Source organism: Lobosporangium transversale (genome assembly GCF_002105155.1).
Source record: "Lobosporangium transversale strain NRRL 3116 chromosome Unknown BCR41scaffold_29, whole genome shotgun sequence".
In the NCBI taxonomy this organism is placed as follows: domain Eukaryota; kingdom Fungi; phylum Mortierellomycota; class Mortierellomycetes; order Mortierellales; family Mortierellaceae; genus Lobosporangium; species Lobosporangium transversale.
The window spans coordinates 354,364-381,204 of NW_019029007.1; the positions used below are offsets into that span (position 1 = coordinate 354,364).

Consider the following 26,841-nt stretch of genomic DNA (forward strand, 5'->3'; position numbering starts at 1 on the left):
TTTGAAAAAAAAAAAAAAACTTACCACTGAAGCTTTCAAAGTCATGAATGGCTTGCTAGAGCCCTGCAGCTCTTGTTAGAACACCTGTTTTCTTGACGTAACGATGGTGTCAACTCTGGATTCAACTTCACTCCAAAGTAGTTCAAGAGAATTGTTTTGAAATTCTGTGAAGTCATCCATAAGCCTTTCACTCCGACGAGTTTCTATCTGTGACACTTGAAGTAGATTGGTGTATGCAGAGATTGCAGAGTTTCTATCCGTGTAGCCAAACTCTCTTACAAAGTTTGGAAAAGTAACGTGCTCTTCGCCCTTTTTTTTATTCAACGCCCAATTAATATAGTCTGGCTTTGCTCGAGATGAATCTTTTTTCCCATTTGGTAATCGGATTTTCTAAAAAGAAATCTTTGGCGGCCATATCGAAATTACAAGAATGGAATGAACTTTTCGTCAGTACAATTCAATTTAGAAAGAAACAAGCTTCTTAAGGATAACGTTGTTACAGTCAGCCTGGCTGACAGACCGCGAGCTAAATCTGTGTGCAGCTCATAGAGCCGCGACTGTATTTACAACAAAATAAATGACCAAATTTAAACTAAAATAGACACAGTCGACCTGGCTGACGGACCGCGAACTAAATCCGTGTGCAGCTCATAGAGCCGCGACTGCAATTTGTCTACAAGCTAATTTGAGTCATACAATAAAAGATGAAACTTGCCTTAATATAAAATAGACAGAGAGAGAGAGAGAGAGAGAGAGAGATAGAGATACTAGAAAATGATTAATAACAGTGCGAACGCGCGTGTTAGCATGAGTAAAAAGGAGGATTGCGGTCAAAAAAGTACTCTCGTCAATAAAAGACAAAATCCTCAGATAAAATGAACACAACTTGAAAGATAAGGTGAAAAAGCAGCTCAGATGGATGGATGAGTGTTATCTGGATGTATCGGATGTGTGTAAAATTGACAAATCGCGCTTAACAATCTGACTGCCGAAGAGGAGTCAAAGAAGAAGCTGGAGGAACTTGAAGACTCAACAAGCGAGATCTCTGACGTCTTTGGACCAACTCCACCCAAGAAAACCATACACGTCATTGTTTAGCGGCCATCGGCAGGTAAGAAGCCGTTAAATTCTAATTGTGCCTGTTACTGCGGCATGCAAGCATTTAATTACTTGCCATGTGGTGACGCTTGTTGTAATCATTGATTATGTCTAATGATCCATCTTTTTTTATTTTTGGTTTTGGTATAGATCCGTCTACTTCCACTTCGAGTAAGACTCATTTGTTTAATTGTTCTCTACTTTTTTCAAAAGGTTAATCACCGCACATGTGCTTGATGGCTACCTCTGATGCTTTTTCTTTTTCTTTTTTTCTTGCCAATTTCTATCATTGCTTGCTTTACCAACAGACTCGGAGACAAAAAGGAGGGCCGATGACCTATATGGCCTATGTAAGCTAATTCTCCCTTAAGGATTGGAAACCGATTCTTTATTTTTCTCTTCTGACAGGTCCTGCTGTTTTTTTTTTTTTTTTTTTTTTTTTTTTTTTTTCTAGTATCGCCAGTTTTGAAAAAGAAGAGATGGACTGTTAATGGAGCGATCCGATTCATTGATATAAAATCAGTCTATTATGTTGACACTGCGAAGCATGACGTGAACAGGAGAATTTTGAATGCTATTACAAATCACGAGTTAGCAATGCTCATCTCCACGAGTTGATGTGCCATTCTAATACAATGAATTGTGCTCAATGTCAATAGTCATCCAGGAATGATTTGTCTTTGTGGACGCTCCATTCATGAGAATCTTCGCTCGAAAGTCAACGACTCGACGAATTGTCTCGATTACGATACATGGCAGGACTTCTCCACAGACAATCAGAATGAGAGGATGCTTTCGTACCATACTTTCAGAAGGATGACCGATTCATTATTGACTGAATCAGCTACAGATGCTGTTAATCTTCTCCGAACACGTTTTATTGGATATCTCGGCGATAAATCTATCTCAGACATGGAGCAACGGAAATTAGCAGATTTCCTAACTGCAGAAGGGGTGCTGATAAGTCTTGGTGGCAGTAACTACTGTATGGCCTCAGCATTCATTGACTCGTTTGTGAGGAGATATATTATCCCATCAAAATATCCCCACGCTCCTTCGGAGTCACCCCCAAAGGAAAGCCAAGGAGAATTATTGGATATTCTGGAGACTATGAAGATTGCTCTTCGATTTTTCGATAAAAACTTGATTATGCAGGCGGGAAGTCGATCATACAAAGGATCGGGGGAAACAGTTAAGGTTATGGGCAACTGCAATGTCAGTGTCCCTCGAGAGAGCGTCTATGACACGGAATTGATGAGGGTTCTCACCAACTGGCTAAACAAAGCAGAAGAATATGAGATCATTGGTCAGTGGCACCTCCGTGAGCTTGAGGACCACAAATATAGTGATATTGTCATCAAGAAAGCAGGAGAGCCGGAGAGCCGACGGTTGTTATCGAGCTTTTGGCTACAGGGAGTCAAACTTCTATTAAAGACCATATCAGCAAGACGCCAACTTACAGACGCTTACTCTCAGCAGAAGAAGCTTGGGTTGTTCATTTTACCCGTGAGGACGACTATTTTGAGCACCCACACTGGCAAACCGACGCGGAACTGGAGCAAGGGGTGAATTTGGTGCATTTCTGGCACGATAGAGATTTTAATACAGTGCGGATGAGTGCTCGCTGGAAGGACAGGAGTGGCAATACTCAAAGAATTGACAATGAGCTATTGACTGTCTAACAGCAATTCTATTTTTTTTTTTTTTATCCAACATTGTAAGGAACATCCAAAACGCCCCCTCATATTTTTTGATATCGGCTTGTAATTTTGCAGATCTGTTTAAATAGCTGTTGCTTTGTATATTTCGCATTGATTGTATTAAAACACTCTCTCTTCATTAATGATAAACAGTTTACATTATGTATCTATACCTTAATCTATATTTGTATATTAGTCAGAAAGGCTTCGGGTCGAGTTGGGTAACCTGGCTGTCACGTCACGAGCCTTATTGCGGGACCTATTTTTGGGCAAATGATATCTATTCAGCAACAAATGTCGATGCATGCGGAGCATGTTCTACCAAATTTGTCGTAAGGACATAATATCTTCTATAACGTAAACACCATTCAACGTAGTAGCATCCACCCAATCTGAAGAACTATGTAGAATAATAATAAATAGTTGCTGCCTTTTTATGAATAAGCGGGCCTGGTAGCCTGAAACGACATAAATTGGCATTGATTACCAGGTTCACACAATACGAGCTCGAACTTTTTGATACGAGAAATGAGCTTGAGAGTGCTATGGACACAAAGGGTAGTATAAAGAGAAGACTGAAACTTTCTTCATGACAACTGAAAATACGAATCGAATCATGATACTGAAGCGCAAGGCATTTACCGCGAAACTTGGCTGCATTAATTTGTTCTGAAAAAGATATCAGATCATTAAACTCACTTTAAATGCGCCATCCGGGCTTCATTACAGCAACTGGGCTACATGGGCTCAGAAAAGTGACGTTAGCCATGTACAGCCTTCCACATTTGAAAGTAGAAACACGTACACCAAATATTTTTATCTTTGGCTTCAACTTTAAGGTATTTGGCCCACTTATTGACACATCGATTGGGCCGCTGATAAGGCGTAATCGACGTCTGCCAAAAAATGGCCCGTGTCTCTTCCCCTGCATGCTCAGATTTATTTTTTTGGTTTGTGTCTCTTCCTTTTTCTTGTGTTTTCTTCCATTCTCTTGTGTCTCATCTCCCTCGCTGCGTGTTGGTTTTGTTCTTTGTCTCTTTCCTCTTGACCATTCTTTCATATTTCTTTTTATCTTTCCACAATGAGTGAATCCAACAAATACATTTTTTTCTTTTGTGCCAAAGGACTCGTGGAAAAAAGAAAAAAGGTGAAGAAAAATTACTTCGTGAATATCATGATCATTTAAATCGTTATCACTTATCCATCCTGGTTGAGATCGAGTTAGAAAATACAAACTGAACCTTTCCTCATTCATCGTGATCCCATGTCAGACATGGCCTTTCTCACCCTGTATTTTTTTTTTTCTTTTTTTCATCCGTACATCTGTGACGACCTGTAAAAGTTGCCGAAAATAATGCTCCGCCGGTCCCTCCAGCCTCGAATGCCGATACATGTTCAGATGGCCATTCATTACAGGATATTGTTGAAAAACATGAGGCAGTAATTAAATGCTTTGTGAAAGGATAGACGCTCTTGAAAAGAGGTATGACATCCTTTATTTGTTGTTTTAATGAGTTAATAGATTCTTCTTTTTTTTTTTTTTTTTTTTTTAGATTAAATAGAGAAGAAGTTCAATCGCCATGTCATGATAAATAGCGAACAAGAACAGTAGTTCTTTGTTATTATTTTAAATAAACCCCTTTTCAAATAAAACGAAACAAAAACTTTCAATTCTCATCCTTTATTTCCTCATACTCTATGGATATCTTGAAATATGTTGGAAAAAATCCTCCGACAAAAACGCAGACCCCAAAAATAAGGCGTTCACTCTTTTTGTCTACTTGATGGAAAACCACTTTCTGCCCTCATTGATGTATCTGCACTCTCCTGCACCAGCGTTTGCCGACTCGAAAGCTTCATAATGGCAAGAGCAAATGTCAAAAAAAGGTTCATAGCATGGGCTCGTGACATTGACAAAGCTTGAGAACATTCATAAGTTGTTTGACAATTTTGAATCTTTGGCAAAGCTTTTCGAATCAACAGAAATGAATCGACTCGATCATGACAGTGAGAATGACAATACTGCCGAGAGTAAAAAACGACTACGGCGTTCTAAAAGAACATTGGCAAGACATTCATGAAAAACCCGTTGAATAAAAAATCGATATTTATTTCTTTTATTTCTATATTTTTATATTTTACACTCGGAAACCTATATCTTCTATACTGATGTTAATACTCAACTTATGTTTGGATAAAAGGGATAGAAGGGAGAAATTTTTTGCTGTCTGTTTTTTTTCTTTTCTTTTGCAATCTCGCCTTTTATATTTCCCGTTTATTAAAACCTTATTGGGAAAAAGGGAGGAGAAAATTTCCCAAAGGGTTAATAATAACTGGCTTGTGGCAGCCAAGCGTTCATAGAGACGTTGCTTTTTGATCCTTTTATGTTCGTTCTCCCATCATCCATGTAGAGCAGAATTCTAGTACTAAACGTTAAGGGGCTTTTTAGACGCGTCTACATTTAAGGTTAATACAAAGTTTACCATTTGAAATGAAATTATACATGTACTATAACGATGTAAATGATACTTTTGTGAAATATTTTTTCCGAACTCTATAATATCACTATACTCCTTAATTATCTCTTCTGCTATTTCTTTAATTGTCCGTTCGAAAAGTTCTTGTCCTTTCTCTAACTTCCAGTGATACAATAAGTTTCTCTTGAAAATACTTTTCGGAAACTTCACACCGTTCTTTCTTCAGTTTTGCCTTATTCTTTCTTCCACTTTTTTTTGCCAGAGCAACCGCAACATCTTTGCCTTCATGTCGAGACGGTTTGTCTGTTTTATCCATCTGCTCTCAATACCGTCAATATGTTTTTAAGGAATTGCTGATCTCTAAGCACTCTTGCTCCTCTTCTATCTCTTCCAGTTCGAGTCTTGTTAAAATGAAGGGTGGATCTGCATCGTCGGAAAAAGTCACTTCATCCTTCTCTTGTTCGATGATGCCTTCGTCCGAACTAATGCCTTCTGCACCACTGTCATTTTTACTCTCTGTTTCCGATTCACCTCCTCCACAATCAAGTCGTCTTTTGGGTCTTCTCGTCCTTTCTTCTTCATCCAAATCTCGGCGTCTTTTGTGGCCCATTTTTCTGTCACGAGGGTAAGAATACATACCATCTCTTTTTCCTTTGGATTAATCATGAGACTAAAACAATCGACCCTATGGAGGAGAGATGACTCATTAGCGATAGGAGAACGGCGAAAGGCTAAATATTCATGCATGGTAAGAAAACAACTATTTTAGATAGGATGGCGAAACATGAAGTTAAATTAGATCCATAACCGACGGAAATTGGTGAGTAAACAAAACAACCAAAGGGACACGGCGGATATTTTTGATAGGAGAACATTCTGGACAAGCAACCTATTATTGATCAAGCTTTGAATATTTATTTTTAAATGAAAAGCATGCATTAAATAAAATTAAATTTATAGGAAATGCAAAAAAAATTACCTAATTTTCTGTGAAGGAAAGAAAAACCATCAGGTTGGAAAAATCAATAACATCTGTTCATCATATATTAGAAGAACAAGCAATATGAGAGAATATTTTTTACTAGTAGAACAGTGTCTAGCGAAAAAACAGGAGAAAATGTTACATTAGTAAAAGAGTAAAAGTATAAAAAGACATTTGAAAAAAGTATTTTTCTTCAGCCACCGCCAGCACCCCGACTATTAAAAACAAAGAGGGCTTATGACGAAGATGAAATGGAAAAGTTGCTTGCAGCCGGATCTGAGGAGGAAGAATGTACAAACACAAATGGTGATTGGTCCAATAGATCCCTCCTTTGTATGCGTAGAGAGAACTCCAATTCTATTCCCAAGCAAGGTACCTCTTGTTCCTGAATCGAAGAGGGGTCAAGAAAAAAGGCAAGACAGTCCTTAGATGAATTGGATGCGCGACAAGCCTTAGCCCATTCTTGACTACAGATTGAGCATTATACGCGGTTGACTGAGCAACACAAACTCGGCCAGCAACGATTCAATGACATACTACGAGTGAATGACGTAGAAAAAAATTACAGAATATTGCTTCTATTCTTTTAAAATAAAAAAATCTAATTTCATTTTACGATTTACTTTGTCTCTTGACTAGCCAAAGAAAGGAGATAGTCATATTCGATTTGGTTTATTTAATTCCTTTTAATCATAATTAAGGTCTTAACAACTGCATTGGAGTGTCCTACTGGCTCAAACAGTGTGTTTTCAGGATTTTGAGAAGGCTGCTATTGCATGGATCACGGATTCCTCGTTAATGGCAAGAGGGCTGTGTGGCGCGTTAGTATGTCAAGTAGAACATGGTTCTCAACCTGGTCTCTCATAGCCAAAGGACCTTGACTCAAATTTTCTTTTTTTTTTTTGTTTGTAGGAAGTATATTAATACAACGTACTTTTCGTACTAGTGTTTGTTATATTCTATTCACCTTTTCTCTGCATTTGACCAGTTGTTGTTTTATGATAGACTTATTTATTCGTTTCATTGAGCAATTATTTTTTTTTTCTCTTCTTGTTCATTTTGGATTACCAACATCATCTCGATTGCTAGTAATGATGCAGCCAGGATATATGTGTGTGCTGTATGAATGGTAGTTTTTGCTGTGATGGATGGCAATAATTCAGTGACCGATGGCGCTTGCTTTTTAAAGGTAAGCTGATTGATTGTTCCCAACAAAGACTCTGTTTCATCATTGGTTTGTTCAGATTTGCTAACATAATGCGCGAGTTTCTGCTTGACCTCCTCTGGAACATCTTCACAAATTTCTTCGAGCCACCTGCACATCCTATCGGTATATTCATTTTCGCCTCCTTCTTCACCTCGCAGATATTAGCTGGGTCTTCAATCGCTTTGCAGTGATAGTTTCATGATTTGTTTCTGCACGATCCACTTCATTCTCCACTCTTCTTTTACTCCTGTCTTCATTTTTTCCAACTGATGAGTAGGGGTCAATAACATTGTAAACAACTCTGTATCTATGAAACAAATAAAGATAATAAAAAATTAACATCATGATACCAGAGGGTCAAGCTTGTCGCTCTTTTTGGCTAGACTCTTTCAAATATAAATGGTTTACTTAACAAAATCCTTATAATTGAAAAAGGACTAACCAAAAAGAGCGACAAGCTTGAACAAATTATCATCTTTATGTGCATGACTGAATACCTTCGATGTCCACTCTGATATTATCGACTGAATTGAACTCTTCGTCTGATACAATAAAATCACCTGGAAACAAAACCCACCTCGGCAAAACCTCCTTTCCAAGACGATTAAGATGTTTCAAGGTTTTTACTGTTGATTCGTACCGCTGATGCTTTTTTACGTAGTGCGGACCCAAAGCCTTCAGTCTCTCTCGAGTTATTTTGCACTGGACCTTTAATAACTTCTAGGCGAGGACGTTCTTTCCAGCATTTTCATAACGAACCAAAGCATTAAGATGTCTAACGACATTAATGGAATGAGGGAATAAGAAATGCTTAGCTGCAAATTCACAGCACTTCAAAAGCAACTGCGCACAAAATTGATTTTCCATCTCAGGACAATCATTCTGTTGCTTTAACCTGGTCCTAAGAGAGTAGAAATGTTGAAGTATTGATTTCATGGGGGGGAGGAAGGGAGGGGAGAACAAGTTACTCTGAAAAGAAGTCAATTTGGAAGACGCCTTTGTAGTGCAGGCAATAAAACTTCGTGTCTTTTCCATACGATGTTGATCCGAATATCTTCGTGCTCGTCGGTGGATTGGACAGCTTGCAGATGTCATTCATTTGATATAACCATGAGTTAAGCATACATCGCTTGACTTTATGCTCATCGCTCCCCTCCTTACTTCGTATCGCTCCATTAAGGAGTGCAGCTTCTGCAAGGTAGATCTGATGGCCTTCTCCATTAACAGCAATCCCATCAGCTCTACTTGCAGATTCCTTCCTCTTAAATGCTTGACCTCCATTTACGATAATCAACTTCTCAAAGCACCCCGTTTGGATTTCAAGCAAATCCAGGGCCCCGCTTATGAAATTCCAAGTAAAATACGAGCAGCCTTCTCTTTCATTAATTTTACTTGCAGTGATGGTATTGTTGTTACGGAATAACCTTGTACTAAAAAAAAATTATATAATCATTCTTAGTAAGAACCTCAATATATTGTAGATGTATAATGAGGCTTTTTTTTTTTTTTTTTTTTTTTTTTTGATAACAAGGATCCTCAGGGTCATGGGGATTTATTTTCTACACTCTATGAACAAAATGCTCCAGAAAATGTATAATGAGGCGTAGGTGTAAAATAAGCGGAGGTGCAAAAGAGGTGTAAGTGTAAAAAGAGGTGTAAAAAAAGGTGTAGGTGTAAAAAGAGGTGTAAAAAGAGGTGTAGGTGTAAAAAGAGGCGTAGGTGTAAAAAGAGGTGTAAAAAGATAGGTGTAATCGTTTTTAGAGCGGTATACTTACTACGATCTTTCAATTGCAAGAAAATACCGAACAACGCGGTTGCTAGGATCCTGCTTGAACAAGGCTTACTTTGTCCATTCACGCTCTGACTCTTTTGAATTCTTTTCTGCGTTGCTTTCACATGATTGTTATATTTTTACTGTTAATAGCTTAATCCGCCCAGTGCGGGAAGTGAGGTCGACCTGAGTATGGGACAGGTTAATTTTCCTTTGTACTAACCATACAATCTTCAGAATATATATCATTGTGTCTTTTTTTATTTTTTTTTTATTTTTAATTTCATGTAATACAATGTAAAATATGTAATAAAGAATAGTGAATAGCAGCTGATTAGGCGGTGGATTTTGGTGAAACAAAGTATCAACGTTTATATGTCGACCAATAAAAAGCACGCAAGCGCGCCGAGGAATACATGTCGTATTTCCTTGGCGTTCTGAAAAGGAAAGGAAAAAAAAAAGGTCTGTTCGGATAAAACTGCCGCAGTACAGTTCGCGCGATAGACTTTATATTCCTTATTAGGGATGAAGAGAGAGAATAGAAGAAGAGGATTAAGTACCAAACTTGACTGGTAGTTCCTGATGAACCTCATTACTAAGAACCAAAAGGTACTCGCGCTTAATGCTGGTGAAAAACAGAGTATGCGAGTTTTAATATGCTTGTACTTTGGGTCTCGTCCTTTTACTCCAGCTACAGCACATTGCTCACTGTTCTTTCTTTCTTTCTTTCTTTGTTGTATACCATACAAAGAGGGCAATGTGGCTCGTGCTCTTGTTGTGGGCAGGTAGGTTGTTGTATATATGACCCTGCATATCTTTGAGGATGGAATGTTGTTCTCTTTCTCCACCTTGTAAGCATATGAAAATTGACGAATGATATCACAGGTGCACAGATTATTGATTTCAATTCCCGCTATGCCGTTTTCTTTTCTTTTTTTTCTTGCATAAAAGCAAAAATGTCGTATTTGTATTGCTATTCAGTCAATACTTTGAGATCACAAATTGGTTTCACTTACTATTTTTCCTGAGCGATTACAAAAACCACTCAGCATTCCTTTCTCCTTTTCTCCAAAGCACAATCCGCCAAAGAGCCCTCGCCGTCGACAGCAAGAAAGTATATGTCTATATAATGCATTATTTTGTATTATTCATTATATTTGACTCAATGGTTCTTTCCATACTCATTCATACAGCATTTGGAGATAAAAAAGGTTAATTTTACCGAAGATGGACAATGTCTGCTTCTCTTATCTGCCGTGTAAATGTTTTGACCAACCAGAAAATAGAGTTTTCATGTGAACATCTGACCGAAGGCGTCATGGCGGAAAATAAATAATTTTGTGGCATCCCTCTGAACGCGTTATCTCTTTACATTTTAAATATTTATTTTTTACTCACTCATTCGCTTACCATTATACTTCACAATGGCTTTCTTTATTGCTGACATATGATGGATATTAGTATTATTATTTAATACCTTTGGCAGTGGGACACCAAGTTTCCTTTGCGTTGCTGTAAAACGTCATATCGACGACACAAAAAAGAAAAACAATTTTCATAAATGCCCTTCGTCTCCGCCAGCTTTTCTTTTCTTTTCTTTTCTCCTCTCCTCTCTTCACCCACATCCTCTCCACCTGCCCTTCACATGCCTTGCAAAGGCCACACAGAGGCCATAAAAAATGCTCTATCCCAGCCGTGAAATACAACTCACTATAGAGCCGTCATCAAGTAAGTATCTAACATATGCATGGCTTCGTTTTGTCTTGCCTATCGTCACCCACTGTTTAGCTATTGCTAAATGAACCCAGCAGGTCCATTAACTTATTCCTTTTCTTTTACCTTTGTCCTTCTGATCATCGCAAGGAACACTACCTATGGATGCTCAGCGGCGACCATCCCAAAGACTGCAATAAGCTCATGCAGTGCTTACCAAATAGGGCCCAAACGGATTTGTAAGTACTCTTTCTTATTGAGTAAATAATTACACTTTTTTTTCTCTTTTGGTGCTATGCTGTTCTTTGTAATGAGATATGGTCTCCTGTACTCTGGTTACCAAATATTCTAACCACGTTTTTTTTTTTTTTTTTTTTTTTTTTTTCGACTCTTTTCCTTAGAGGCCTATCCAATTCGATAAGGGCTCCGCTCCGTCCTACCATCGGAGCCCGGGGGCCACTCCGCCGGCCCTCTCCTGCTTCCTCCGAACCTCGTCGGGCCCTCACGACCTCTTGAGGAAGGACAATTGTGGTGGTGCTAGAGAACTTCTAGTCTCTGAGCCTCACTTTGATCCGAGTGCCTCTGGGGATTTCGTGTAGGACAGGATGACACACAGTTGCGGTAGCCTAAGAATGGTAAGTCAGTATCAATGAATTATTCACTGGACCTGTAGAGCTCGAGCCTCGGCCGTCAAGGAGATTCCCCCTCCAGCAGGATCAGGATCAGGATCAGGATCAGGTGTTATCGAGGCCTGGTAACACCTAAGGTAGGTGAAAAGGAAGACACAAAGAGCATATTAATTCTATTTTACCTTTGCTTTCGTTCTCTCTGATTAGATAGAATCTTTGGCAACTCGGTGCTCTATAGGGTTTTGTGGATAGTTCATTGCTACTGACTTATCATCCTTAGGTTATCCAATTAGCGATGCTGCGCCAGGGACGCCTGGTCGCAGTGGGTGCATGGCGTAGAGGCGTCATGTTGTGTGACCCCTGTTTCCTGCCGTCTGAACCAAAGGTGCTCTGGTCAAAGTGAGGCTCCATTGATTAGTCGTTCGATAGACCACTGCAATGGGACTTTCGCTTGAAGGAGCGAGGCCTACGATCCATGGAGGAAAGCAGAAGGCCTGGGAAAGAGCATCGGCCCAAGGTAGAGCGCCTAGGGAGATAGTCTCAGAGCTAACAACCAAAACCAACAGCCAACAGCCAACAGCCAACGGCCAATATAAAAAAAACTTCAAAAAAAACTTGAAAAAAAAAAAAAAAAAAAAAAAAAAAAATTCAAAAAATTCAAAAAAACTTCAAAAAAAAAAAAAAAGAAAGACCTGAAGCCAGAAGTCAAAAACCAAAAGCTAAGAGTCAGAAACCAGAAGACAAAAGCCAGAAACCAAAAGCCAGAAACCAGAAGCCAGAAACCAGAAGCCAGAAACCAGAAGCCAGAAACCAGAAGCCAGAAACCAGAAGCCAGAAACCAGGAGCCAGAAGCCAGAAGCCAGAAACCAGAAGCCAAGCCAGAAACCAAAAGCCAGAAACCAGAAGACAAAAGCCAGAAGTCAGAAGCCAAAAGCCAGAAGCCAGAAACCAGAAGCCAGGAGTCAAAAACCAGAAGCCAAAATCCAGAAGCCAAAATCCAGAAAGCAGAAGCCAAAATCCAGAAAGCAGAAGCCAAAATCCAGAAAGCAGAAGCCAAAATCCAGAAGCCAGGAGCCAGAAAGCAGAAGACAAAAGCCAGAAGCCAGGAGCCAGAAAGCAGAAGCCAAAAGCCAGAAGCCAGAAGCCAGAAGCCAAAAGTCAGAAGCTAGAAATCAGAAGCCAAAAGTCAGAAGCCAGAAAGCAAGTAGCAGATAGCAGTTAACTGCAAAAAAAAAAAAAAAAAAAAAAAAGAGTCCAGACAATCAAAACCAGCCAACCAAGGGCAGCCTACCCAAAGCCAGGCCACTAGGCCCAGTCAACCAAGGTTACCAAGCCAAGGCGCCATCAAAGAACATACTAAAAAGCATCGTCAAATGAATCCAAGCAGACTAGGAAATATCCAGTCAAGCACATTTACCAAGGGCATCACCACTCTTGGCCTAAGACACAGCTTGAAAACCACAACATAGTAAACAACTAACAATAAATATTAAAAGACAAGATCAGATACAGCGATCTTTGTCTTTTGTCTGAAATTTTGGTGGATCTGTGATTATTATGAATGCAAATGTCCTCAATAGAAATAGAAAATTAGTAGCGATAATAATGGTTGATTTAGGCTATGGATGATACCATTGTCATATACTATCAGTTCACTCACGCCTTTTCCTCTTATGCTTGGCAAGGCGGCGGCATTTAAGCTTGGATTTCTTTTGCCACCATCCATATATCGGTTTCTCTTTACAAAAGCAAGGCACATGGTATACTCATTGCTCAGTCGACTCTTTTCTATCACATAATGGCTTTACTCATTCTCGTGCTCTTGATCGCTTTCAAGAACCACTCATCGCTTTATCCTCCCTTCGTAAGTGCTTTTAAAGACGAATGTATAAAGGGCCAATCTCAATTTTTTCTGTTCTCTTCTTTTTCTCTATGACCAAGATGACAGGTAAGCAACACTCTCCAAACATCCACTCCTACTGAGGCGCTCAGCCCTTTCACTATATGCTGTATAGCCCTTATTCTGGCTTTATATTTTCCTTTCTGCCTCTATCTTTCCTTGTCACTCTTAGGCCATAAACGATACGAATCCCCTACCCCCAAACCAGCCGGAGTGCAGTGGCTCTGGCCAACTCCATGGGCAACTGATGCTCCTATAAACAAACGGTATCGACTCACCCAGCTATGTTCTCCTTGCTGAAACGGCCAGGACATCTCGTCCAACCAGCCAGGCAGGCTTGATCAGCCAACTAGGCTGTCACTCCGTCACTCAGCCGGCTGGCTCCTCATCCAAACAGCTAGACCAGATCGCCCCAGCAGCTAGACCGCCTCCTTGAGCAACCCAAAGACATGGTGAGCAGGCCCTCTCTTCATGGTGCGCTCTGGACTGCGCCGATACTTGAAGACTGACGTCTCGCACCTGGAGAATGAAACCAAAGATCCACAGTGAGCCTAGACAAACACGTCATAAGAAAAAAAATCATAAAAAAACAACACAAACTGAACTAACACAAAACAATCTTTATTATAGCAGTGGTATATACAACGCGAACAAACTCTAAGCAACACATATCCAAGGTCCAAACGGGCATACACCTGAGCTGATTCTTCAACGGACCATGCGGTGGTGGAGTCCTTCGATTGGGTAGACGGGTGGGGATAAGAGGGTGGGCAAATAGGTGTGTGTGGGTGTGTGTGGGTGTGTGCGGGCGTTTGCGAGGCCATGGGGCCTGACCTGACGGAGCATGATGTGGGCCAGGCCGGTGTGTTCTAGACAATGGCTTGGGAGGATGTTTTTGATGAAAATAAAGAAGAAATACCTCTCAAGCTGGCCAAGAGTCTGGCCGCCTGTAGCTTAGGGTGCAATCAGGTAAGTTAGATAGCTAGATAGCATATAACTACTTAATAAAGAAGTAAAAGTAAGAAGCTGCACTTAATCCAAAGAACTTGTGTCATCTCTTTTAACACACCAAGACTCTAGTAGGAGTATATCTGTGACGTTGTGCTAGCGTTGAAGACAAATCATTGTGAGTAATGTGGCCTGGAGCGATATCACCACCAGAAGAGATTTGTCACTAGAAAGCAAAGTAGCGGCGACTTCCGCTTTTTTAACCGTTTGTTTTGAGATTCAACTTGGATCTCTCACACATTAGGAGGTACGTCTGTCCATGGTTTCTTCTACAAAACAGGTTGAGCTCGACCCTAATATGATATAGGTAAATTTAACTTGTCAAATATCTAAAGAGAAATTGTTCATTGATTTGCAATGGGTGTGTGCGCGAAAGATAACCTTGTCTCATATCAGATTGAGAGGAGTTTAATGAGCGTTTATGACATGTATTTTTTTTTATAAAACCTATCAGTTTGCAAATAAGGAGATGGTGCATTCGTCTAGAGCAAGTCTTCAGGTATAACGGGTAGGTACTCTACTTTATTGTTCATGGGTTTAGAGTAGAGAATAACCAAAATGACAATGAATGAAAAGTATAATGAAGTTGGTTTAGTTCAGCTAATGAACCGTTTCAAGAGTGCAATAAAGAGTGTCGTTACTCTTGTGCTGTGTAACCAACTGATCCCCCACGAGAGCTGGTGGCTGATGTTGTTGTTGCTGTTGTTGTTGAGAATGATATGATTGTGCAGCTGCAGCCTGCTGTTGCTGGTACTGAACGTACTGTTGAAACTGCTCTGGGGACATGACTGGTAGATTGAGGCACCGTCGATCGCATGAGCATATCCTGCCAATCCTCCTGCGCTTTGAGCGTAATACTGACTGTATTGATCATCATAGTTTCAGCCTATATATATATATAAACCATCAGGATATTGATATTTATAAAATAACTCTTCTTTTGCAGTTATCTCGCCTTCCAACTTACGTTGGGTGCAGGATCCTCGCGCGCGGATGATCTTTTTGTTTTAGGTGGTTCCTCTCGAGGACAATATCAATTAAAAAGTCGAATTGATCTGACCGTGAGACCGCGCTGGCGACGTCGCTCCTCTGTAATGTCCTTCTCTTGTTTTCTTCCGCATGCATCCAAGCACGCCGTGTGATTTCACAAATGAAAATCTCGCACGCTTTTGAAAACAGTATAGGTGCTTCCGCTGAAATCATCTTTTTATAACCAAAAAAAAAAAAAAAAAAAAAAAAAAAAAAGAATTAGATTGGTTTATTTAGCCCAGTTTTTTCTCTCTCTCTATTCCACTCTGTATTCCTCGAGATATTCTTAGTTGCGTAATATTACCTTAACCTCAGGATCAGATTTCATGACCTTTTTGATACGCGCCAGCGGTAATGGATGGACTTTATAATCAGAATCAAACTGTTCAGCAGCAATAACCTGTTCCTCCCAAAACTCCTGTGCAAACTGTTGCTGTTGCTGCTGAACTGTCACAGAACCTTGAGCCGAGGACGAGGCACCCGTAGAAGCAGAGGATGTGCTGGATGTCGGTTGTTTCATGCATATCAGGCACTTTGTGGGCCATACTTTTTTTTTTTTTTTTTTTTTTTTGATTTGTGATAAAATAATAGACGGTCTTTCTCTTAAAAAAATGCTATTGGCTGAAAGAGGTACAGCAAAGTTCTTGCGTGTGAATTCTTGAATCCGAAAAGGATGTGTCTAGCGCAAAATGTCGAAAGAAACAAAAAAAAAGGCAGAAAGCAATGGTTAGTGCAATGAGAGCAGGTGCAAAAAGTGCAAAAGTGCAATAGTGCAAAGTGCAAGGTGTTCAATGTGTTAAAAAGGATGAACTTTTTTTTTCTGTTCTTATCCTTCAGGGACACTCAAGGAAAAAAAAAAGCCAGGCCAGGCGCTGAATTCACGTGACCAAGATGCAGCAAACCAAGCCAGGATATCAGAAAGTTGAACACCAAATGTACCATGAAATGTGCTCTATTCCCACACAGACGTTTTCATGCACCAAATGGCGCTATTCACATCCTCAAGGATGATGTTTGAAGATCATACAACATTTGATTTTTTTATTCCTCAAACTTCAATACAAAGGGCTATTGCGGATGGCCAGGTTTCCTAAAAGATTTATGAGACAGTTGTTTCAGAAATATTCTTCATCCATGCGAAGCAATTTCAGGGGTAAGAATGGTTACTCAGCCTCAGATTTGAATTCACATACTTTTGTCTTAAATGAAGTGAAGAAAGTCGAACCTTTTTATCTTATGAGCTTAGTTTGAATATTGTGTGTTTTTTTTTTTTTGTCATGATGGATGTCAACGGACCAAAATATACCCTATTCGGATCAACAATGTTGCTCATGTTGGTATAAGCGCAATGGCTATGTCACTGAAATTGAGAAAGAGAGCATCCGAAGGGACAAAGTTGTTGCTGACATTAATATTTGACCCGATAATAGACAAGGTTCCAGCCTACATCATTTTTTAATTAAAAAAAAAAAAAAAAAAAAAAAAGTAAAGGCATTAAGAATAGTTGTTTGAGTGAACGTGTAGGGATTCGTCTTCGGAAGTAATACTTTATTTAACTTCATGTTGGGCAAAGAGGATTGGGCTTTGTTGTGCAAAGCTGTGCCTTCAAGCTCAGAGAAAGGAAAAGAGGATTGAGCATGCCACACTTCTCGCTCTCACATTCTTCTCTCTCTCACTCACTCTCTCTTTTTTTTTTTCTTTTTCTTTTTCTTTTTTCTATTTCTTCTCTTTCTCTCTTTACTCTTCACTCTTCACTCCCCATTTCTTCTTTGATTATTTGACCTGCAATCGTCATTACTCTGGTTCATCTATTCTGAGCGTGCATTTTACTGTTAAATCTAATCTGTGCTCCAAATAGTTTATTTATTTATTTATTTTTTTTTCAGACATGAGCCACTACTCACAATCTAGTGACTCAACTCGTCCACTTAATCTCAGCGCTTTGCTTGCGGAAGAGCAGCAGCGACAGCACATGAAGCAGGTTGAGGGTTTGACAAAACTCCCCGATGCGCTTCTCCAAAACTCGACGATACAAACGCCATAGCCCCCAAACACCAGAATCGTTGCAGAAGTTGGACCGGGTACGCTATTGGCCGTGTCGTGAAATACAGAAAGAGCGACCCGGGCGCACTACAAACCCCTATTCAAGAAGAGAGCCAGTCTAGTCCGACACCCAGAAGCGGAACCAGCAGCAACGTCATCAGCATTGGTACTCATACTTCCTACCATCCCAATTCCTTCGAAGTGAAAGCTCAGAAGTAGTACTGACCTACTTCAAGCACCAGAGCCAGCTGTAGGTTTTTTTTTTTTTTTTTTTTTTTTTGCAAAAATGACGTACAGTCCGTGAGAAGAAACTAACTTTTTTTTTTTTTTTATATTTTTTCAACTTACAGTACCTCCTCGCCCAGCAATTCCACCTAGAAAGCTGACAACAATAGATCATGCTGCAAATGCTTTCACTAACTCTTCCGTGGTAAAATCTGGAGACGATAGAATTTACAGTTGAATCCTTGGCTGTGACAGGCGCAGCAGCCCCAGCATTTTTGTTTCAAAAAGATGAAAAAGGGCGCAGCCAGTAAGTTTTTTACTCTAGTTGGAGGAAGCCCTTGAGTATTATCCATTACATCTGTTGCAACCGTTTCGGTGCATGTCTTTATGACTCTCTGGACAATGATTTGTTTCTTTCCTGAGCTATGACATTTTCCCTCTACAGTCTAGTAAAGGGGTGCCCAAAACTGGAATATTTTTGTCATTTGACTTTGACAACCAACATTTCTGATCAGAGACATATTTATCATGCTATTCAACGTCGTGATTATGTCATGAGCAAGTTCGCTTGATGAACGTTCGCAAAGAAAAATCCAACTCAATTAACCTGACCCTCTAATTTATCATTTCCTGTATAGCCACCCATCCTTTTTCAGCTGATTTAAGGTATGGTTCATTTTGGCATCAAGTAAAAAATTTACGTTAAAGATTTGTACCTTTCAACAAGGGTTTTAGTACTGACCCTATTATCTCTGTCTGAATTGTATCGTTAGCTCGGTATTGTCGACTCGGAATCAGATCCTGGGGCTGGAATACATATGATCTTCCGCGTTGAGTTCAATATGGAGATATCAAATGGTTATCCGTCGAACACTTTACGACTCTATAAACTGCACCTGACTTTAACAGCCAAGCGATATCGAAACATACCAGATTCCCTGACAGGTCTGATTAACTGCCAATGTAATGGTTGCCTTCGTTTTTTTATTGCAAATATTTGTCTGACCGGAAACTGGGCTATTGGTGTGTATAGGTAGCATGGGCGTTGTTGTTTTCAAGGACACAGCTGTAAGGGAGACAAACTTGGCTCGCCGCAACTACAAATTACCTCTTGCAGTGATGCAGGCGCTCAATGGCACAGTTGCTATGATCTTTACGAGTTCCTTGAGATTTCAGCATTGTCGCTAACCAAAGATATGGGTTGGAAAGGTAAAGAGGGTACGTGGAAACCAAAGTCGTCGATATTACCAAAACATTCTGTGGAATACCATAGAATTCTCGGAGTACACTCGATCATGGGCTATCCTTCGCGATTCTTATATGGCATTTTTGCCTGATATTAGCTCAGATGATGTTCGGACGTGTTCATCTTTGATCAAAACTTTTATGTTAAGCATAAAGAACAGGTCCTTGGCCTTAATTTGCATCATATTGAGATTGGAAACATGCATCGCAAGGTTGAGATGAAAGGCGGGTATAACCGAGAGATGATTGAGTGGGTGGATCACATCAAAAAGATGGAGCAAGCAAGCCCTTGGGTCAAGAATCACCGCTTTGATAGCTTCGCACCTGAACGTGAGGATGCAAAGATTCGCTATTATGTTGATGGCAAGGACTACTTTCATGCAGTTTCAGATGCCATCCTGGCGGCCAAAAACGAAATTTATATTGCGGACTGGTGGCTGTCTCCCGAATTGGTAATTATCTTGTTTTTATTTTTTTAGGTTGCAGCTGACGTTCGATAAAACTATAACCAACTTTTAATGATTTTACATTATCCCAACTTTGTATTTTTGTAAAAAGTACCTTCGGCGTCCACCTGAGAAAAACGAAGAATTTAGGTTGGACCGATTGCTCAAGAGGAAGGCGGAGGAAGGTGAAGATATACGTAGTTGTTTACAAGGAGATCTCGCTTGCTTTGACACTGGATTCTGCCCATACTAAGACCTGGCTTCAAGACCTTCATCGTAACATTCAGGGTATGTATTCATTCAGACCTTTGTGGGTACTACCAAAAGAACAATAACTCATTGGTCTTGTACATTATGTAAAAAACATTATTTCAATAGTTCAACGCCATCCTGATCATATTGGTGTCAATGCTACTCAGTTTTGGGCCCATCACGAGGTTAGTGATTTGCTTTACATGTCAGGACTCCTCTACTATCTTTGAGATCCAAAGCTAAAGAATAGGCAAATCTTAATTTCGCATCATTTTAGAAAATCTGCGTGATTGATTGTCGTTTGGCTTTCATTGGTGGTCTCGATCTTGTTTTGGAGATATGATAGTAGAACTCACCAGCTATCAGACTATCACCCTTCCGGAAGTGGAACTATTTGGCCAGGTCAAGATTATTCCAATCCGCGTATTAAGGATTTTGTCAATGGTACAGTGACTCTTTAGCCCTTACAAAAATGGGGGCAGCACACTTTTTTTTTTTTTTTTTTTTTTTTGCATTCAAGAGCGTGAACTGATTCGACTTTGTTTATCATAATCCTTGTCTTATATTAACAGTAAAAGAGTACCATAGTGATCTGATTGAGCGTAAATTGCTTAGTCGTATGCCATGGCATGATGTCTCGATTGGTGTTGCAGGTCAACCCGCTCGGAGATATTGCACGCCACTTTGTTCAAGCGTTGGAATTTTGTGAAGCGTGAAAAGGGTATGAAAAAAACACACATGAAGTTCTTGACCCCCAAGGGAGAATTCGTCAGCACACGCAACGAATCCGGTTGGACAGGCACGCAAAAGGTTCAGATTCTTCGAAGCAGCACCACTTGGTCGCAAGGTGTGGATTTGGAGCGTTCAATCCAAAATGCTTACTTATCCTGCATTGAAAACGCAGAACACTTTATTTACATTGAAAATCAATTCTTCGGTAAGATGATGTTTGTATTCATTGACTCTATTATGGTGGTCATCTACTCCGCCATTCTGTTTCAATTGTTAATCGGTTACTTTGTTGTTCCATTTAGTCACCCTTGCTGTGGAGGATGGCAACCCTGAGCTCAAGAACACTATTGGAATAGCCATAGTGAATCGCATTATTAGAGCACACAGTAAGGGCGAAAAGTTCCGAGTGATTGTCATGATGCCACTTATGCCTGCATTCGAAGCTGACATCATGGCAAGCGAGGCAGGCACTTTACGCAAAGTCATGCATTTCCAATATATGTCCATTTGTCGTGGAGGGAACTCTGTGCTGGAACGATTGGAGGCTAATGGCATCAACCCAGACCAGTATATCGGCTTTTATGGGCTTCGTAGTTTCGACCGCATCAAACATGGAAAGTTTGACGCAATTCTAGAAGCAGTTAAAGAGGCTGAGCTTGAAGGAGTACTATTGTCTTCTGGTCAAACTGGGGAGACTGCTGATTCGGTTGATACTCAGGAGAAGGGCAGAGTACAGGCCGGTTCTAGTAAGAATCAACACCCTCGGGCTCCAGTCACTCCATATCTCTGCAGACGAAGACAAACAGGTCAAGGCTGCAGAGGGCGGTGAAGTAAAAGAACGCAAGTCACTTGCTTCGAAGTTTCTTCTCGACCCTATTCCGCGTGATAAGCGGGCAGAGCGTATGAAGGCAATAGCATAGGCGTAGGGCTCAAGACAAGCATAGAAGATGGGATGAGAGCATTACAAACGAGCCATGGGTATGTCCGAAGAGAACATGGATTCATCCCTGCAGCCACCGAGAGGACTTTGAAGGACAAAAGGGAGCTGAAAAGGCCCGTAAGGATACGAAGAAAAAAAGAAAAGGAGGCTAAGAAACATCATTATAAGGGGAACTACTGAGAACAGCGAGCCACATGTGGCCGAAGGTTTAGGCACGCAAATCCGAAATGTTGTGAATACTCTAAAAGGCAAAAGGAAGAGGCGATCTAGAGCCCAAGCATCACAAGATTACGCGCAATCCTATCTTTGATAGGTCTGGAGCAATAAGAACCATACGCCTTCATATACAGATGGTTCTAATATTGATGACGTCAATGATCAAAATGATTGAAAAGGCTAAAGAGGAGTCTGAGATGATTATCGAGCCTGCACCAAAAGAGAGCAATGCATCTCAATCACCTGAGAACGCTCCTCTCCCTATCAGCAACAGTAGTAGTAGTGGCAGCAGCTCGAAAACCAAGGACGATGATGACTCATTAATCGAAGATAACGAGGTGGATGACTTTGTAACAAGCAATTATATGTCCACAGCAAACTGATGATTATCGATGATCGAATAATTATTATTGGATCTGGTAAGTTCCTGAGCTTTTTTTTTTTTTTTTTCTCTTTCGTAAATGATCATTGAGCTGATATAACGCTTTTAACTTTACATAGCAAATATTAATGACCGCTCTCAAGTTGGATATCGTGATTCAGAGATTGCTATTATAATTGAGGATACGGAGATGGTTCCTTCCAAGATGAATGGAGAAGAGGTAAGGGGAAAAAGTTCGTGTCGTTATCATGATCACAGCTTAATAGCATCAGCACAGTTACTCATATCTCTTTTTTTTTTTTTTTTTTTTTTAAAAAAAAAAAGTACCAAGCTGGAAAGATTGCACACGCTCTCCGAACAGATCTGTTCAAAGAGCATCTGGGATTACTACCTCACGTTGAGCATGATGTTGTAACTCAAGCAAGTGTGTTGCCTGTTGATCTTGAAGCGCCAAGCAAGGACCTGCGCTTGTATGTAAGGAGCTTATTGCTGATTCGCTTACAGAGCAGCAGGAGGAAAAAGTCCATGTACCATTTGGTCACGGAGGTTTTACAAACATCGACGCAGATGAAGAGGATTCGAAGGCATTCAGCAATGGCATGCAAAGTTATCGGATAGTAAGGTCAAGCAAGATCCCAAGACGGCGGATCAAATTGTCATGGACCCACTGCACGACGATTTCTATGTGAATTGGTGGAAGCGGGTTGCGAACCAAAACACATTGATTTTCCGAGAGATCTTTCACTGTGTTCCAGATCAAACTGTGGAAACGTGGGATGAGTACAAAGCATTTATTCCGGACAATAAGAAAGTATTGACAGGACATGTGGTCATGGAGGGAGCAACGGTAGAGAATGTGACTGAGAAACTTCAGGGCATCACTGGACATTTAGTGGAGTTTCCAACAAGGTTCTTGTGTAAAGAAAATTTGCTGGGTAATATTGTTGAAGGCGCGGTGACGCCGCTGGAAATCTTTACTTAGACAACTTGATATGCTACCTATTTATACCATGTAAATTCCGAACGATCATGTTAGTCAAATGAGAAAGGGATTTTGTAATCTAGACTTTTTGTTTTATTATTTATTTTTATAAATGACCTTTAGCTGGATAATGATCTCGAGGTACGCACAGTTTACTTCAAAAATGTCAGGACGCTATCTGTGACAGCACAGACCCATGTATGAGAGTTGGGTTGTCCAACAATAAAGCCATTTTCACTGGAGGCTCCGAAAAGATTGGAAATAAAGGTGTTGTCTGTATTCTTCTGATTTTGTTCCGGCGATTGTGATTGTTCCTCAATGTGTTGTTTGGATCTGATATAGAAAATCTGAAAGAACCTATGGATATCATTAAAAAAAAAAAAAAAAAAAAAAAAATAGGATATTCTTTCCCAGATCAGAAGTTTGATATGATTTGGAAATATTATTCTCAATCATCAACTTCGTTTTTTTTTTTTTTTTTTTTTTTTGTTATACCTTGAGTATACTCAGCTGAGAGTCATAATGACCATGTGCTTGAGGCTCTCGTGATGAATAAACTGAACCCATTGTCCAACACTAAGATCATGGACAGTACAACAGCCATATTTCCTTTGGCAGGATCCCTCCAGTGATTTTGTACACTGTCGCCTTTTGCTATACATACACATACGCAGAGAGAAGGAAAGAACATATTAGGGGTTTTTTTTTTTGCTAATATTTTTAATTTTGCCAACAGTTGATTGGAACAGACGAGGCTTTTGGACTTTTTTTTTTTTTTAAAAAAAAAAAAAAAAAAAAAGCAATGTCACATACCATGTCGATATCTATATGCTGACCTTGGTTTGCGTTGGTGATTTCACCGTTTGTAAAAAGTACTCCTTGTCCTTGGTTAATGTGTGGTTTGTAATCGATCCAATAATAGTCGAGTGGCATTAGACTCATCTAATTCTAAAATGATGTTGCCACGAACCTAAAATAGAGAAGAAAAAAAAAACCCCATTCGATGGTAAATAACAATAATAATAGCAATAAAATTAGCAAAGCATCCTTTTTTTTTGAGGGGGGTTATCGTTGTTTGTTGTTGTTCTTATACCTGGTAATCCGCATAGCGGGCCCTAAGGGTGCCATGGACGGATAACTTATAGAGGTCCGTGATGTTGCTGTTACTGTTGCAGCATTCCTTACACTTTATATCGAAACACCAGGACACCATCCTGTACGATCTTGCATCATAAACATTGTCACAGGTTTCCCAGTAATAAACGGGGTTGAGCTTGCCAAAATGCCCAGTTTATTACATCTGGGTTCGCGGTATCCAGGGCTTCCAGAAATTGATGCACCTCTAGATCAGAAATCATGAAGATATCTTGAGATATGGTGATGGTGATGACAGTGCTTTGAAAGACGACGAAGACGATGGGAGAGCAACTCTAGGGACTTGAACTTGATTCCTGCCAGTTGAAATACTTTTAAACGCCGACCAGGATCTGCAGTATCCAAGCTTCGCTCTTCAATGTCCTGAGGGCGAGCCCATTTACCCCTGATTTTTCTTTCAATCTTTTCCGACGAGATTCTGGACCAGACACGATAAAATGGTTGACAGGAAATGATCAAGGGATCTGTAGGGTCTAAGGAGTTGGTAGGCAGAACAGGAGGGTCGGGTGTGAGTGTGAGTGTGGAGACACCATGTCCAGATTTTTGTAGGAACTCGATCGACGACTGCGCCGAGAATGAAGGATGATTTAGAGACATGGTCCGGGAGTTTTGAAGGTAACGAGAGCAGATCAGACCTGGATAAGATCTGGAAGCCAGGATGATCGTTATTGAATCCTTCTGACCCTGAGCATTGGACAAAGAGGCAGTCGTATTTGCCTTATTAGCAGTTGGAAGGCAACGAGACAAAGCTGTGGATAGATCAGGATCAGAACAGGTTGCAGCAGTCCAGAGTGTCTTCCTGTTGGAATAAATATGATTGCACAAGACTTGAGACCGAAGTTTTTTAACAGCTGTTGTTGTCGTTATTGATGCAACACGCGTAACGTTCCTTGTTAACTGCATAGTTTTTGTTGATTAGGAGAGGAGGAAAGTACGGATTTAAAAAAAAAGTGGACTGCTCCTTTTATTGGAAATGGAGCCTTGAAATAATGCATCACTTTTTTAATGTCTTTTTAGCTTTTTTGCAAACGCGCTTGTTGTATAATCTCATAAAACATGGCAACGGGAACGGCACAGATGGCAGCATCTACCAACTCTAACAATGCAGACATCAACCTACTTAATGTGGAATGGCGCTTTCATGAGTGGATCATGGTATCTTTTTTTTTTTTTTTTTTTTTTTTTAAAAAAAAAAGAGGAATGTAAAAGAGATCATGACAAAGAGGAGACAAAAAGTAAAGTAACTGGATATTCTCTATTTATTTTTTTTTTTTACTACTCAGGGTGTTGGTGGACTCAACCCGGACAATGTACTTGACTACTTTGCTCAGTCACCATTCTGGGATCCTGAATGCAATAATGCAGTCCTAAGGATGCAAACCCAGTTCAATAACCTTGGTGAGATGAAGCAACGCTTAAGGTACTTTTTCCTTTCCTTTATTTATTTATTTTTTGAATAGTTAGAAAAAAAAAATTGTACTCACAATATTTTATTATGGGGGTTCAAAGTGAAATGACTGGTGTTGAGTTCGCGCTTGTATTGGAAAGATATCCAACATTGTTCGTCATTCAGAAGCAAAGGCGAAGGAGTCCACATGAAGGTAAAAAAAAAAAATACAGATCAAATTATTATTATTGCTATTATTATTATTGTTATTGTTATGATTATTTGTACTGACTCCTTTTGATGCTAACGTATTCTATGAGTTGGCCTCCTGTTTAGTCAAGCCCATAGCGATATACTATGTTCTTCAAGGCAGTATTTATCAATGCCCCGATCTTCAAACTTTGCTTTCAAATCGAATCGTAAGCTTTGATCCTATATTATATTTCATTTCATTTTTTTTTTTTTTTTTTTTTTTTTTCTTGTTTGCCTCCAATGTAATGCCTGACTTCAAATATTTTCTCTCTCTCTTTTTTTTTTTTTTTTTTTTTTTTTTTTTTTTTTTTGAATTTTGAATTTTGGATTGTGAGCAGCTTGGAAGCCTGCACCTTGTCGAAGCTGCTTTCAATGAGGCCAGAGTCATGACAGAGTTTCATCCATCAACAGGTTATCATTGGAAATCGGTTCTTCCCCCTGAATCAGGAACTTCAGCACCAGGTATCGCCTCAACATCTATAATACCATCTACCACCTCAACTGTATCAGGAACTCAAGCAGGTACTTTTGGAAAGGAAAAAAAAAAAAAAAAAAAAAAAAGAATCAGTCATACCATACCTAAAGGCTTTTTTTTATTCTTACATGCCTTCAATTTCATATTCGACTTTTGTGAAAAAAAAAAAAAAAAAAAAATGGAATTGTAGTGTCACAAGAGTTCAGGGTAGCAGTAGACTATGCTCTTAATACAGTAGAGTTACGAGCACAGCAGAAGCTACAAGCACCCATATCTAGTGGCGCAGGATCATCCTCCACCAGTGCTGCAACTGTAGCGGATTCAAAAGTCAAACAGGAAAATGGATCTGCAGCTGCTGTTAGTAGTGCTGTTGCGACATCGAAAAGTAATCCTAAGGCAAATACTAAAAGACGGAAAAAAAGTGAAGAGGCTTCAGCTGCAGCCGCAAGCATGGGCATAAATACCAATGTTGGTGGTGTTGGAACCTCACAAGGCCGCCATCTACGGCAGGAGGTCCAAATTTTGCCACAGGTGGCCCTGCTACTCCTGTAGCGACACCAACCAAGAGACGGAAAAAGACAAAGACTATTGATCC

The 26,841-nt window shown here is 39.9% G+C and overlaps 6 protein-coding genes across 6 annotated transcripts; 3 read left to right on the top strand and 3 right to left on the bottom strand.

Annotated features, from left to right (window-relative positions):
* Positions 1-1,752: 1,752 nt before the first annotated feature.
* Positions 1,753-3,005, top strand: BCR41DRAFT_357349 (hypothetical protein). The gene is given in 3 exon segments (XM_022024880.1): positions 1,753-2,469; positions 2,484-2,821; positions 2,832-3,005. 2 exon segments carry the CDS (start codon positions 1,768-1,770, stop codon positions 2,778-2,780), a joined length of 999 nt encoding a protein of 332 aa, XP_021879528.1. The 5' UTR covers positions 1,753-1,767; the 3' UTR covers positions 2,781-2,821; positions 2,832-3,005.
* A 4,632-nt stretch (positions 3,006-7,637) lies between these two features.
* Positions 7,638-9,484, bottom strand: BCR41DRAFT_372295 (hypothetical protein; the record flags this gene model as incomplete). The annotated part of the gene is made up of 4 exons (XM_022026668.1): positions 7,638-7,771; positions 8,626-8,894; positions 9,309-9,353; positions 9,459-9,484. The coding sequence occupies 4 exons, from the start codon at positions 9,482-9,484 to the stop codon at positions 7,638-7,640; spliced, it is 474 nt and encodes a 157-aa protein (XP_021879529.1).
* Positions 9,485-14,891: 5,407 nt separating this feature from the next.
* Positions 14,892-17,076, bottom strand: BCR41DRAFT_381491 (histone-fold-containing protein; the record flags this gene model as incomplete). The annotated part of the gene is made up of 4 exons (XM_022027313.1): positions 14,892-15,371; positions 15,453-15,688; positions 15,819-15,929; positions 17,062-17,076. The coding sequence occupies 4 exons, from the start codon at positions 17,074-17,076 to the stop codon at positions 15,359-15,361; spliced, it is 375 nt and encodes a 124-aa protein (XP_021879530.1). The 3' UTR covers positions 14,892-15,358.
* A 1,741-nt stretch (positions 17,077-18,817) lies between these two features.
* BCR41DRAFT_357358 (hypothetical protein) lies at positions 18,818-23,229 on the top strand (the record flags this gene model as incomplete). Its single annotated transcript, XM_022024881.1, has 20 exons — positions 18,818-18,850; positions 18,943-19,000; positions 19,056-19,135; positions 19,177-19,479; positions 19,586-19,623; positions 19,655-19,761; positions 19,852-19,910; positions 20,003-20,053; positions 20,085-20,169; positions 20,298-20,371; positions 20,419-20,662; positions 20,760-21,229; positions 21,264-21,357; positions 21,392-21,435; positions 21,711-21,767; positions 21,793-21,963; positions 22,159-22,215; positions 22,320-22,430; positions 22,451-22,541; positions 22,571-23,229. 20 exons carry the CDS (start codon positions 18,821-18,823, stop codon positions 22,975-22,977), a joined length of 2,631 nt encoding a protein of 876 aa, XP_021879531.1. The 3' UTR covers positions 22,978-23,229.
* BCR41DRAFT_357359 (hypothetical protein) lies at positions 22,929-25,267 on the bottom strand. The gene is made up of 7 exons (XM_022024882.1): positions 24,459-25,267; positions 24,223-24,343; positions 24,071-24,163; positions 23,541-23,586; positions 23,473-23,517; positions 23,127-23,324; positions 22,929-22,994 (listed from the first exon to the last, which is right to left on the bottom strand). Exons 1-6 carry the CDS (start codon positions 25,033-25,035, stop codon positions 23,130-23,132), a joined length of 1,077 nt encoding a protein of 358 aa, XP_021879532.1. The 5' UTR covers positions 25,036-25,267; the 3' UTR covers positions 22,929-22,994; positions 23,127-23,129.
* On the top strand, positions 25,210-26,091 carry BCR41DRAFT_308521 (MED6 mediator sub complex component-domain-containing protein; the record flags this gene model as incomplete). The annotated part of the gene is made up of 4 exons (XM_022020915.1): positions 25,210-25,287; positions 25,416-25,552; positions 25,642-25,733; positions 25,856-26,091. 4 exons carry the CDS (start codon positions 25,210-25,212, stop codon positions 26,089-26,091), a joined length of 543 nt encoding a protein of 180 aa, XP_021879533.1.
* Between the last annotated feature and the right edge of the window lie 750 nt (positions 26,092-26,841).